This window comes from Malaclemys terrapin, chromosome 10 (genome assembly GCF_027887155.1).
Source record: "Malaclemys terrapin pileata isolate rMalTer1 chromosome 10, rMalTer1.hap1, whole genome shotgun sequence".
NCBI lineage: Eukaryota > Metazoa > Chordata > Testudines > Emydidae > Malaclemys > Malaclemys terrapin.
The window spans coordinates 12288658-12302925 of record NC_071514.1 but is presented as its reverse complement, the minus strand read 5'-3'; the positions used below and the strand labels follow the sequence as shown (position 1 = coordinate 12302925).

General features: G+C 49.3%; 1 protein-coding gene across 1 annotated transcript in view; it reads left to right on the top strand.

Moving 5' to 3' along the window:
- ST8SIA2 (ST8 alpha-N-acetyl-neuraminide alpha-2,8-sialyltransferase 2) overlaps positions 1–14268 on the top strand; it is a 46745-nt gene that overhangs the window by 16306 nt on the left and 16171 nt on the right. The window contains exons 2-5 of the mRNA XM_054041128.1: positions 3724–3786; positions 6211–6336; positions 6920–7177; positions 12724–13017. Of these exons, the coding sequence (XP_053897103.1) occupies positions 3724–3786; positions 6211–6336; positions 6920–7177; positions 12724–13017 (741 nt within the window). The remainder of the gene's footprint in view (positions 1–3723; positions 3787–6210; positions 6337–6919; positions 7178–12723; positions 13018–14268) is intronic.

The following is a 14268-nucleotide window of genomic DNA, read 5'->3' as shown; positions in this document are numbered from 1 at the left end:
AGTTCTTCTGCGATTCCCTTATGTGAGAGCCGTCACCAGATCTAGTTTAGATGCCCTCAGGCTAGAGATGTAACTGGGAGGATACCTCTCCAATCCCGCATGGGCTCGGATGCCTGCAGCGCTCTCCATGACTGGCAGAAAACTGAGGGCTTTAAATCCACCCTCAGGAGAAAAACTTGACAAATGCTGATGAGAAAAGGGGAAAGCACGTACAAGAAATATTTGCAGGCAGAGCCATCATTTGTTTTTCTCCTGAAGTTATTCTCCTATCAAGTCATTAACCAGAGAGCACTGGAAATAGAGCTCTGCGCAGGTGGTTCGGGGTGATCATCTGCCGTGGATTACATTTCACATTCCCTCTTGTCACATGACTGTGGGGTCAATACAGCTTTGTCCTTAAGTACCTGGGTTCTTCCACTGACATCATTCCCGCTGACTAACCATCTTCTCAGCTTCACACAGCCCCAGCCACCAGGGTCTTCTCCATCGCCTAATTTCTAAGGATTCCCCTTTCCTGCGTGTCGCAGAGATTTTGGGCAACCACTTATTCAGGCAGTAGGGAAATACGTTTCCCTTTCTAAGCCCTTAATCCAGTCCCTATCTGTATTACAGAGAGTGTGAGGGAGCGTGAATCCCATTTGGGCGGCATCTTCAAAGGACAAGGGTTTGAAAAGGATGCACAGATTGCACACTAATCTAGACTGCTCTCCCACCCTGCGGTGAACCCTATTAAAATGGATGCTTGATAAATGCTCTCTGAAGGAATCATCCCTGCCATCCCCTTGACGAGATGAAATAGCAATTGATTCTCAGACTTGTCAAAGGAATGAAAAAGCTGTTACAGGAGGGAAGCAGGAAACTGCATATGATGGCATGCTCCAAAGCAACGTGTCCCAGATGAGCTGCTCAGGGGATTTGATATTAAGAGGGGAACCTGTCTCCCAGCTCCCTGAGTTTTCACTCCAAACTCAATTTTTTTCTGGAGATACAGGACTCTCTTCTGTTGCTTATCCTCTTGGGCCTGGTGCAGCTGGGCTGTGGGAGAAAACAGGCCCATAAGGGAATTTTTCGTTAAATAAAATGTCCAGTTGAAAAGCTGAACGTTTCAAAAAAATCTTTTGAGCAGCTTTAGTACTTATAGAGCACAAGCATCTAGTACCTAAGCCATGGGCACAGAAAACTACGAGGACAAGACTTAAAGCTGTTATTTTCCAATAGGTCTAAGAGAGTTACATGCCCAACTCCTATTGAGCATCAGTAGGAACTGGGGGCCAATTCCCTGAGCATGCCAGGCTAAAGAAGGAGTGAGCTCTGCAGTCAGCAGATTGGACGCTTGTCCTGTTTTTTCCCCCTCTCCCCTGGTAGAATGGTGCATCAGCCTACGAGCCAGCACTAGAAATGTCTTACCTCTGGCTCCCAAGAGTCTGACTTTTGGAAGATCTAGTTTCTGTGTCTCTGGTGAGTGCAGTGGTCTCAGGATCATCAATGACAAGGCTTAATTTGGATAATCTAGTCCAGCCCATAATAGGGTGTACCAAATAGTCCCTGTGATTTCATTGAGACTAATTGTGGTAAGGTATTGCAGTCTGACCCAAAGGTTTTCATAGACTAATACCAGGACCTTAAATTGGAGCCAGTCTTGGGCACAGGAAGTCAGTGGAGACTGTACTGGCGTGATGTGTTCCCTGTGACTCGCCCAGGAGGTGGGCTGCCGTCTGTTGGACAGGATGGAGATGTTTGGTTGGCCTTAACTAACAGCCCAAGATAAAAGCAGTTGCAGGAGTCCAGTTTAGAAGTGGATCTTGTTTGCCACGTCCTCCTCTGAGAGAGAAGCATGAAGTCTCCTGGTGACCCGGAGGTAGAGGAAGGCATTCCTAGCCACTGCTGCTACCTAGTTCTTGAGAAGTAGAGATGTATTTGGTGTGACCCTTAGGCTGTGCACTACTTTGATGATCTGGGAGCCAGACACCTGTGATAGCGGGTGAGGTTATTATTAATAGAGCTGGTTGGGAATTTTTCTGATGGAAAATGCAGTTTTGGAAAAATCAAAATTTTCTGGGGAAAAATTTTGATTTTGCTGCAAATTTTTGATTTTCCATTGGGAAAACTGACATGAACTATTTCCTTTCAGGTCAGTTCAAATGGTAATGTAATATTTTGGATTGCTGTACTGACCCAAAACATTTATTTCGAGTCAGTTTAACATTAAACTGCGTTTCTCTATTGTGGCATGCTGCTTCATGGGAGCTGAAATTTGGGTTGCCTGATAACACCATTCTATCCGATGGGCTGGGCTCTCTGGCCAGACTACAGCTTCCATGATGCAGTGCAGACCTCCCTCTGACTAAGCTGTGTGGCACATTGTAGGTGCATGATGGGAGGTGTAGTCTAGCCAGGGGTCTCGTCAACATGCTGATAGCAGGGCAGGCCATGGAATCTGATCGTTTCTGCTGAAGTGCTCTTCTGTACGTTGTAAAGGATGGGGGCCAGGGCTGACTGAGGCACTGAATTTAGGAGGGCTGGGGAGGATAAAGAGCAGTTACTCATCACTCACTGGAATTTGCTGGAGGTTAATGATCAGGACCAGGTTGGAGTCATGCTGTCCACCCCAGCCAGGGCTTATAAATGGGCCCTTGGGATCCACTGTCAAAGGCTGAGATTTGGCCTGTATCCATTGCCATGTGACGGTTGTCCATCGGGGGACCAAAGCTATCTCTGTGAGTTATTGATGGCAGTGGCAGACATCATGCAAAAACCTAGCGCTCTGGGCTGTTTTGATGTTAGTTTGAAACTCAGAGTATGAACCCACAGAAACAAACAACCTAAAAAGCACCTCCTCCATTAAACTAATCCTTCCCCTCGCCCACGCTGACAACATTCTAGGTACAGGACAGGATGGGATGGGGTTTCAGGAAAAAGAGGACTCCAGTGTACGTTCTCAGCCTCTGGATCTCACCTGTAAAAGTGGGCTAACATGAAGTACTAGGAGATCCTCAGGTGAAAGGGACACCCACAGACGCACAGTTCTATTCGGAGATGGGCCCAAGCCGTGATATTCAGATCAGGATTCGGATCCAAATTTCCTCTCTATGAAGCTGTTTGGGTCTCGGGTTCCAGCCCATCTGGAGTTTTTTCGTTACTACCACATGACCATGGGCTGGAAATTTAGCTCTTATGCAACTCCCACTTCTAGTCACTGTTATATGAGCATGGCCAGGCAAAAAAGGGTGTGGCCAGGGAATCCGTGCTCCCCTCTGATCCGCACATTGCTGTCACATTGGGGGCACAAGTGTAAGTTAACGGGGCATGCTGGGAACTGGGCTGGGCTGACCCGTGGCCTACCTTAGGATCAGGGTAGCATAAAGGTGGTTTAAAGATACCGTGCTGCTCACCCCCGTCTTGCTCCAAGTGCAGCTAGTCTGGATGAGAGGATCAGGCCCTTTACTTGAAGCCTCTCGCACTCTGAAGTGGTTAATGCAAATGACTTTTAACCGATTCTTTGGACTACCAGAAGGGGGTCATTCCCCAATTTTGGTTCAGTCACAATGGGGCACTGCTTTGAAGAAGGGCATGAGACCCCCTCCCCGACCGCCCCTAGATGTTGCCATTTTGGATGGTGTGAAGTGTGAGTGTTGTAGCAGCTTTGAAGATCTCTTGACTGTTGAACAATGATTTGCAAAGAGGAGCTGGGTTTATAAATAATGCATTTCCTTTGTCTTGCAGGAATTCTGGAGGCAGAGGTACAATCAGATCAGCTGTGAACAGCTTACATAGCAAATCTAATAGGTTTGTAAATTAGATTTTGTGTGCATTTGTTTTTGCTCTAAGGCAGCTATTAATCTTCTTCTTCTTCTTTGCTGGATGGTACTCTTCTTATTTAGCAAATGTATCTAGTTCTTTTCCCTTCTGCTTTACATTTTCTTAATCATTCTCCCCCCTCTACTTTAATGCAATAATTATTTGCAAATGACCAAGGATCTGCAAGTTGCAGTGACTGAAAATATGGAAGAGAGTTACTTATTGTACAAAAGAAGTCACTGGGAAAGTTGCCACCTTTGCAATTTTCCACCGTGGTATTACAAAAGGGATTTCTTTCAATGACATCGGACTGTCATTCTGTTGCATCATAATGCCACCCAGTGACACGGAGACATCACTCCATCACAAAGTCATTCTGTGGCACTACAGGCATTCAGTGGTATTGGGACATCCTTCTAGGTCATTTGCAAGATCATCCCATATCATCACAACATTGTTAAATGCTATAATTGGGTAGCTTAGTGACAACACTCGATGACACTTTGTGTCATTGCACTGCAATGTGACATGGTGATGCCACACACTTCATCAAAATACAAAAAGCATCAAGCACAAAAACATCACAGTTATTGCTAGGAAGGTTTTCTCCACCCAATTAACTTTGGCATTGTTTTGCATGTTCTAAATTTGCCGTGCAGGAGATCAGATTATGTGGTGAAGGGCAAGATTGGTAGCTATCCTTATTGGCAGTCTCTGCAGATCATACTTTGCTAGTTTGTATATACACACACAGTGACAACTAGCATCTAGAAATATTAAGCTTGCCTCTCTAAATATTAAGTAGCAGGAATCCCAAAATATCCTCATATGTGCCTGAGATCTCCTGTCAATCATTCCCCATGTGTACCTGAAGCAAACAAGCCTCCTAATAAATAAATAAAATATGGAGCTATACCTATCTCATAGAACTGGAAGGGACCCTGAAAAGCCATTGAGTCCAGCCCCCTGCCTTCACTAGCAGGACCAAGTACTGATTTTGCACTGGATCCTCAATTGGCCCCTTCGCGGATTGAACTCATAACACTGGGTTTAATAGACCAATGCTCAAACCACTGAGCTATCCCTCCTCCCAGCTGACAGTGAGTTGCCAAGATGGCCTACATAGGGCAGCCAGCGTTCCAGGAGGAATGGAATCAACACTGCACTGCTGCACCCCATGTTGTATCATTGTGAATGGACACAGCCTTATGTCACGATGCCCCCAGCTACCGTAGTTCACTGTCAGGACAGTTTTACCTGGTACATTCAAGAGCATCCCTTTCTACTCTCACTCCATGTCTCCTAGGGGGGCTCTCTAGGGGTAATTCCTCTCCCACTGGGGTGTTTACCTGCTGGGTATAGATCTCGTCATTTGCCAACTCTCTCCCGGCTCAGAGTGGCCTCTTGCAATGAGGAGGGACATTCTGCTTCGCTAGCAGCAAACACTCTGGCTGTGAATTTTTCAGTGTACTCTGGAGTGTGAAGGGTTTTTCTGGGCTGCACACACATGCCCTGATTCCTGATGAGCCTCTCGGTTATTCCTTTTGGAGGGAGGCTCGCAGACATAAAGCATGCAGCGGTTCCCATAATTTATGCCATTTGATGCAAATTGAATTGAACTGTTGGAGCCTTGATTGTTTTGCTGATTCAGTGATTAAGTTTGGGGTCTCGCAATGATCATCTCCAGAGCTGCAACACCTGGGTACCTGACTGCTCTCTGGCCCTCCCCGACCAGTCATTCACCAGGGTCTGGCGCCCTAGCACAGAGTGGATGCCATGAAATCTCATTGTTCTCCTCTGAAGGGAAGAAAAGTTATCAAAGATCCCTGCTGTTCGTAATGGGGCATTTGCCAGTGGTACCAATGCCCCCAGCATCTCAGCTAAATTCATTTCTCTTGCCGGGGTGAAGTAAAGAGCACATTTTTCTGATGTGGATTTAACCCACCACAACAGGTGGATCTGATTTGTCATTTGTGGGAAGGACATGTGTGTGTGTGGGTGTGTATCTGGTTGTGTCATCACCTGTGAGCAGGGCTGTGTTTGCTGTCCGTGTATAGAATCTCTGCGTGTGAATCTGTGCTCGTGTCTGTCTAAGTCTCTGTGAGTTTTTTGTTTGTGTGATTGTCTGTATATCTGTGTGTCTGTCTGTTGAGTCTGTGTGTGTATCAGTCTGTCTGTGTATGCATGTGTTTGTATGTCTGTCTGTAAATCTGTGTGTATTTGTGTAAGTCTGTGTTTGTGTATGTGTGTGTAGTAGAGAATAAATAGGCTTTCCTTCCCTGCTCAGGTAATAACTGCAATTTTGCTTTTCTAAAGAAGTTTGAATCCCAGCCATCTCAGAGCGATTAGAGATGCCACTGGGAAGCTAACGGATCATGTCTCTCCCCGCCTCTCTGTCTCTCTTTTCTCTAGAGCTGAAGTAGTAATAAATGGCTCTTCATCTCCAGCTGTTGTTGACAGAAGTAATGAAAGCATTAAGCACATTAAACCAGCTTCATTCAGATGGAGACACAATCAGACACTCTCTTTGAAGATCAGGTACTGGTAATTACCTATAGGACAAGAGACAGATTTGGTCCTCTCCAGTGCAAGCTGGCAAATTGCCTCAGTATATCATCTAAAGAAGTCAAGAAAGAAATAAAATGTTTCTCTCCTGCTGGGCTAGCCTTCATATCTGTAAGCGATCGCTTGGAAACGAATTCCCAGCTCAGCCGGGTGGCTTCGCGTTAACAGAGCTACGCAGGCTTCGGCCTCCACTCTTGGAGACAAGCAGGGGCCAGAGTGCACTGCAGATTCACCATGATCAGCCACTCCTGGGGGGAAGGAAATCTGCCACCTTGTGGGTAAATACAGTGACCCCTGCTGGCGGAGAGCAGAGCGGCAGGGATGGGCTTGTTAAGGACCTGCTCCGGTGGAAAAGGGGGTATGGGAGATGCATACATTAAGGTGGGGAGCCATTTTATAGCACACATGGGGTAGCAAGTGGAATGCTAAAGTCTGAGAGGCTCCTGAAGGCCGTCCGTCTCTCTGCAGCCAGGCTGTGGAGCATAGACAAGCAGGAGGAGGGTGCTTTGCAGTCATAGGCCATGCCGCAAGTATCTGTTTTATTTCCTTCCCCAAGGAAACAGATCTTGAAGTTCCTGGATGCGGAGAAGGACATCTCGGTGCTGAAGGGGACCCTGAAGCCCGGGGACGTCATCCACTACGTCTTTGACAGGGACAGCACCATGAACGTCTCCCAGAACCTCTATGAGCTGCTGCCAAGGACCTCACCCCTGAAGGGCAAGCGCTTCCGGACCTGCGCCATCGTGGGCAACTCGGGGATCCTGCTGAACAGCGGCTGCGGGAGAGAGATCGACGCTCACAGCTTCGTGATCAGGTAGTGAGGGGTCAGAGAGGCCATGCCTCCCATACAACGGGGCTCCTACTCACTCCCACAAAACACACGGGGATCCAGGGACGGGACCCCCAGGCTCCGAGCCAGGCGACTGGGACAGAGCCTTTCCTGTCACAGAGTGCTGCGTATTCCAGCCCCCGCGCCTCCGCCCACACTCCCCCTTCCCACGGTGTGCACTAAATAGTGCAGGGAGCCCCCTTGTCAGAGCGGGAAGGATGGGCACTGAACAAAACCCAATGGGGAGTGTTTAATATGAATTCAAAAAGATGGAAACAGTCGGCAAAGGAGCCAGGGCTGTGATGTACCCAGAGTGCCTCAGAAGCGGGCCTTGCACAACATCACAAGCCTGCCCGCCACAACCCAACACACTCCACAACCACACACTGTCACACACGCACACCATCCACACAAACACTCCTCAAGTCATGAACACCTCCACCACCACCCTCCCATACCCCCACAGACACACATGTCCTTCTCACACACCCGCCACTCACACCCTAACACACACTGTGCCCCGCCCACCTTACAAACACACACATCTTCTCATATACACCACTCCCTTCCTACAACATGTTCTGCCCCCACACTGTGGCAGAGAAGTACACCAACACTGATGACACACACCCCAGCCAAACCCCCCAGATGCAAGCAAACCCTATCCTACACACCCCTACAGACACATACATCATTCCTACACAAACACCCGCGACCTTCTCCCACTGTCACCTACACACTCTCCACGACACCTCAACTCAATCCTCCCTCATGTGCATCACCTCCACCCAATACACTCTCTGTTCTTACGCATAAACGTACACAAGCCACCATGCACACACAGGCGTACCATTCCCTCTGCCCCTACAGAAATACATACAATCCCAACACAAGCCAAACATGTACCATACCCTCTCCTCTCACACACATGCACACACACACACACACACACACACTAAATTGTCAAAATATTACTTGCAGTAGCAAAGAGAGAGACGGAAAAGAGCCTGCCTCTTTATCCCTCAAGCCCATGCAGATGTGTTAGCTGAGGAGCTCTGCATGTCTGCTGGTGATTTATGTCTGTGCAGACATTTGCTTTCTGGCAAGTCTATTATGGAGACAGCCCAATCGATCAGTGGCTTATAAAGGCAGTCCTGCATGTGACATAGGAATGAAGATAATGTCACCTCTGCCCTCTGGATGAACACAACCAACCCAACCGTCCTGTGTGTCAGAGTGGAACCCAGGGCCTCTCTCTGATCTTTGGGGAATGTTCCCCGGGTAGTTTGCTCGGCAGCTTAAAATGGAACAAAAGCCAGCCTAGAAAACAAAGGCCGTTGTGGTCACAGCAAGGGTTAGGCCAGCAGTCTGATGGCAGCGACAGTGAGAACTATCCTAGGCAAGGTCTACACTAGGAATGAGTATAGCAGGGGTCGGCAACCTTTGGCACGTGGCTCGCCAGGGTAAGCACCCTGGCGGGATGGGCCGGTTTGTTTACCTGCCGCGTCCGCAGGTTCGGCCAATCGCGGCTCCCAGTGGCCGTGGTTTGCCATCCCAGGCCAACGGGGGCGGTGGGAAGCGACGCCCAGCACATCTCTCGGCCCGCGCCGCTTCCTGACGCCCCCATTGGCCTGGAGCAGCGAACCACAGCCAGTAGGAGCCACGATCGGCCAGACCTGCACACGCGGCAGGTAAACAAACCGGCCCGGCCCGCCAGGGTGCTTACCTGGCGAGCCGCGTGCCAAAGGTTGCCGACCCTTGGAGTATAGTAAGGTCGACGGATGCGGTGATTTTTTTGCAACATTTCTATGACTAAAGTCCTAGTGTAGACACAGTTACATAAAAGTGCTTTTGCCGTGTAACTTATTTTGCTCAGGGAACCAGAATAAGCTATACTGGCAAAAGCACTTTTTGCTGGTACAAATTTAATATACACCAGGAGGGTTTGCCGGTACAACTAAACCGGCATAGCCATGCCAGCCAGCCTTTTCTAGTGTAGACGAGGCTCCGGCAGGGATAGCTGGATCCTGCGTTCCTGGGCACACAGATTGCCATGTCTTTGGCTTTCAGTTCCTATATTTCCTTTGAGTTTATTAGCCATTAAGGCAGCATGTCCTAATGATTAGAGCAAGGACCTAGGAATCAGGAGCCTTGTAGCCTATTTCTCACTGTGCGTACCCTTGAGTAAGTCACTTAGATTGATAGACTTTAAGGTCAGAAGGGACCATTGTGATCATCTAGTCTGACCTCCTGCACATTGCAGGCCACAGACCCTCGCTCACCCACTCCTGTAATAGACCCTAATCTCTTGCTGAGTTACTGAAGTCCTCAAATCATGGTTTAAAGACCGTAAGTTACAGAGAATCCACCACTTACACTAGTTTAAACTGCAGGTGACCCAAGCCCCAGGCTGCAGAGGAAGGCAATAAAAACCCAGGGTTTCTGCCAATCTGAGCCACAGGAAAATTCCTTCCCCGACCCCAAATCTGGCGATCAGTTAGACGGTGAGCACATGGGTAAGACCCACCAGGCAGATACCTGGGAAAGAATTCTCTGTAGTAACTCAGAGCCCTCCCCATCTAGTGTTCCATCTCGAGCCGTTGGGGATTTTTGCACTGGTAGTTGTTGATGGGCCACATGCCATTGTAGGCAGTCCCATCATTCCAGCCTCTCTATGAATTTATCAAGCTCAGTCTTGAAGCCAGTTAGGTTTTTCACCCCCTCCGCTCCCCTTGGAAGGCTGTTCCAGAACTTCACTCCTCTGATGGTTACAAACCTTCACCTAATTTCAAGCCTAAACTTGTTGATGGCCAGTTTATATGTATTTGTTCTTGTGTCCACATTGGCACTTAACTTAAATAACTCCTCTCCCTCCCATGTATTTATCCCTCTGATGTATTTATAGAGAGCAATCATATCTCCCCTTCTTTTGGTTACGCTAAACGAGCCAAGCTCGTTGAGTCTCCTTTCAGAAGGTAGGTTTCCAATTCCTCAGATCATCCTAATAGCCCTTCTCTGTACCTGTTTGAATTCATCTTTCTTTGAATTCAACATAGACTAGAACAGCACACAGTACTCCAGATGAGGTCCCACCAATGCCTTGGATAATGGTACTAACACTTCCCTGTCTCTACTGGAAGTACCTCGCCTGCTACATCCTAGGACCGCATTAGCCCTTTTCGCAGCCGCATCACATTGACGGCTCATAGTCATCCTGTGATCAATCAATGCACCAAAGGCTTTCTCCTCCTCTGCATGTGATAGGCAGCGTGGGGGTGATCTGGGGTTTTCGGCACATTGCCAGAAGCATAGCAACCTTCAGGGCCCTGAGAGGCCACATCAGCTGTTCACACGCTCCATTCTGCCAGCACCAGGCTCTGGTGCATAGTAATGGGTCAGTAGAGTCATCTGTCCAGCACTCAAAATGACAGAAATAAGTGACTTGGATTCCACCATCAGGAGCAACAGGGAAAGGGGGTGATCTTGTCCCAGCTCGAGGCAAATGCAGCCCTCAGTCTCAGTGCCGCACGGCTTTCCTTGCCCTCGCACGTGGGCTGGAATCACAGACAGGGTGAGTGCGAGGAGTTTCCAGAGCAGCAGGAGTGAATTCCTTTTGTGTGTGCACATGCGTGTGTGTGTGTATGTGTGCAAGTGCGTGCGCCCTTTCTTACATTGCACAAAGGTTTCTCAAGGTCAGAGCCCCTAAGCAGCCTGGCCCTCTGGAGCCCACCAATCACTGATCTCCCGGGCCTCCACCTCCTGCTGGTATCACGATCATTGCTGGTGCCGGGGGCTCTGCTGTTTAGCACACAGTCGCCGGGAGGGGGAGAAGGGACTCGGGATAATATTACTCCAGCCAGATTGGAATTAAGGACCGCAGGTGTCACACTGTCATTCTGGGCGAGACGGAAACACTCACAGGATATCACTAGCCCTTCCAGTTAGAGCAGCTCTCTGCATGCTCCGGTGCTGTACGTTCCTTGGAGTGCCTTGCCGAGTCACGAGAGATGGGTGTCTCCGTGCACACACTCACAAGCATGCACAGCCCCCTGGTGCCCCCTGTGTTTTCGGTCAGGTTCAGTTCCAGCAGGAGGGCTCACTGGAACAAGCCAGCGTTGGCCCACTCTGCTCCTCGGCCACTGTGGCTTTCCTGAGGCTACACAACCAGCTGTTCTCTCCTCCCAGTGGTAGGTGCTGCTCCTGTGAGCTGCTGGCTTTGTGAGTCTCCTGTGTCTCCTGGTGCACGTACCATCCTCAGAGGTAACAGTGGACTCTGTGCCCCTCACACCACTTGACATTCCGAATTGGCTGTTGCGATACTGATGCAATGAGACACACAAGACCTCTATTGCAGAGAGGGTTTCCCTGCTCTGGAAAAATCACTTCAATTCAAATTTGTCATAGCAGTAAACATAGGTATTTTGTTACCTTGTGTTTGTTAGCTGTGCACATGAACAGATACATGTCGGTATAAGCACACATATGCACCAAAAATTCATGCCCTGGGACATTTATGAACATCCACACAGAGACACGCATGCAAACTGACAGACACACACACACGTTAGCACATTCAGAAGCCAATGTAGGCCTGTATATGCAGAGATGTAGCCATTCACCCAGCTGTGCAAACATGCGTGCATATGTAGACCTGTGCACACAGATGCAGACATGCACAGGCACACACATTCCCCACGTTCTTGCCTGGTACACACACGCTTTCTGAGTTTGCTCTCCCCATAGGTTTTTCTGTATTAAAACCGTCGCCTTGACCTGAATGGCTACTATAACCTTCCAATACTCTGAGCTCTGAAGCCACATTAGCAACATAGCCAGATGCCCAGGGGTCATTAGTTAGTCACTGATATTCCTAGCAGGCTCTTCATAGGTCATGTTCTAGGGAATTGGTAACGGGATGCAGAAGGTCTTTCCTCAGAGTATCTGCCATGAGTCTGACCTGGGGCTGTAGTGACTGAAAGGCATTTCATGTCGATCGCTGAACAGACTCCACCAATAGGTAGGTGCCCTCATCACAGTAATGCTCCCCTGCTCTTTATAAAACACCAACCAATCCTCACAACAGCCCTCTGGGGTTGCTATCCCTATGTTCAGGCAGGGGACACCATCTACGGGATTTGCCCCGGGTCACACAGGAAGTCAGTGGCAGAGGCAGGAATCAAAGTGAGGCATTCCTGGTCCCTAGAACTGTGCTCAGCCACCACCCCAGGCTGTTTCGTCACCACCACTCTCCTGGGGCACTGTTTGGCCCCTTTGGTGGTGGTCTCTGCGAGGAGAGGGCAAAGACTGACTGAGCCCTGGAGAATGAGCTCCGCTCTCATCCTTCCAGGGCAGGATCGCAGCACACTGCCACGGGGGGTTGCGAGGAAGCTTGCCCTGACGCTGCCTGTGCTGTACCTGTGCAACCCCAGGACTGGCAATCAGGCGCCTTTCCCCAGTGCTAGCACTCACCGACTAACCTTTGTCCTTCCCCTTCCCTGGAGCACACTGTGACGCTCTCTCCTGTGTTGCAGGTGTAATCTGGCCCCTGTTCAGGACTATGCCTGGGACGTGGGGACGAAGACAGACCTTGTGACTATGAATCCTTCTGTCATCCAGCGTGCCTTCGAGGACCTTGTGAACGAGACCTGGCGGGAGAAGCTGCTGCAGCGCTTCCACAGTCTCAACGGCAGCATCCTCTGGATCCCCGCATTCATGGCCAAAGGGGGCAAGGAGCGCGTGGAGTGGGTCAACGAGCTCATCCTCAAGCACCGCATCAACGTCCGCACTGCCTACCCCTCGCTGCGCCTGCTGCACGCCGTCCGAGGGTGAGAATTCCTGCTTGGCCCCCGGCCCTCTTGCTGGGCCGAGACTGTCGCGTCTCAATGACACGGATGGGTTATGGGGACCTGTGGCTTTTTCTGGCTGATCTATTACTGGTTTTCAGCAATTGGACACGTATGTGCTGCAGGCCCAACAAAGCAGTGTGTTCCTGATATTTTTTAGTAGCTGGTATCTCATGAACCTCTCGAGTGAGAGTGCTATGCTTTGTGCTGGAGCTGACTTGAGCCAAACCCACTACAAGTCTCTCTGTGTTTCATTCTGCAGACCACCAGGAAGGGATCGGTGTGCAATGGATGGTCCATAGACCAAAGATTGCCGACCCCTGCTTTAGATCATTTGCAAGCTCTGGTCCCATCGCAGGAAGTGTTTGTTTATTGCCCTGGGATTTGGGGTGATAGCAAACCTTACACCCATGTCCCTGGTCCCTCAGACTGTGAATGCTTTGTTGACTCTAGGCCTGGATTTCCAATCAGTGTAACTTTCAGACCTACAGTTTGACTGGCGTATTTGTTGTTTCCCTGTGAGGAATTTGTGCTGTGGTCAGCTTAGTTAGTGATTAATCTTCTTGCTCCTTCCCTATTCTTCTGTCTCGGTCACAGGCATGGTCCTCACAGAGCTAGTTGGATCAGGAGATTGGGAATGGGCTACAAAGCCTTTCATTGATTCCAGTCTACCCTGGGTCAGGAGTGAAGGAAAGTTGCTACCATCTGATGGCTGTTCCAGAGTAGCCCGTGTGAAATGACTTTGGTGGTTTCAACCCCTTCTTGGTGGATATACATTCACCTCATAAAACCCCATCACCATGAGTGGCAACTTCATTGCTAGTCTCAAGCGAGAGGCCAAGGATTGGATGGGCTTTAACTTCCTTTCACGTCTCAGGGGGTTAAGTCTAGGTGAAGCAATGCGAGGGGAGCTTCTGGTCTACCTTCTCTGTGAATAGAGAGACTCGCAGACTGTCAATCTGGTTCTTCTCCCCAGTGTTAACAATACAGACTTCTTATTTCTGGCTCTCCCTATTACGTCCCCCTTCCCCTGGAAACGTTTCAGGCTTAGTAATGGTGAGGATGCGATGAAGTTCTTCTGCTCCCTGTTTTAATGGCATCAGATCCAAAACTGAAGTTGAAGGTCTGAGGGGTTCTACTAAAGCCTCCTGAGATCACAGGCTCACAGGAGATAAACAAGAACTTCCTTAGAACACGCTTTCTTCTTCACAGAACCAGGAGGGAGCTGACGTA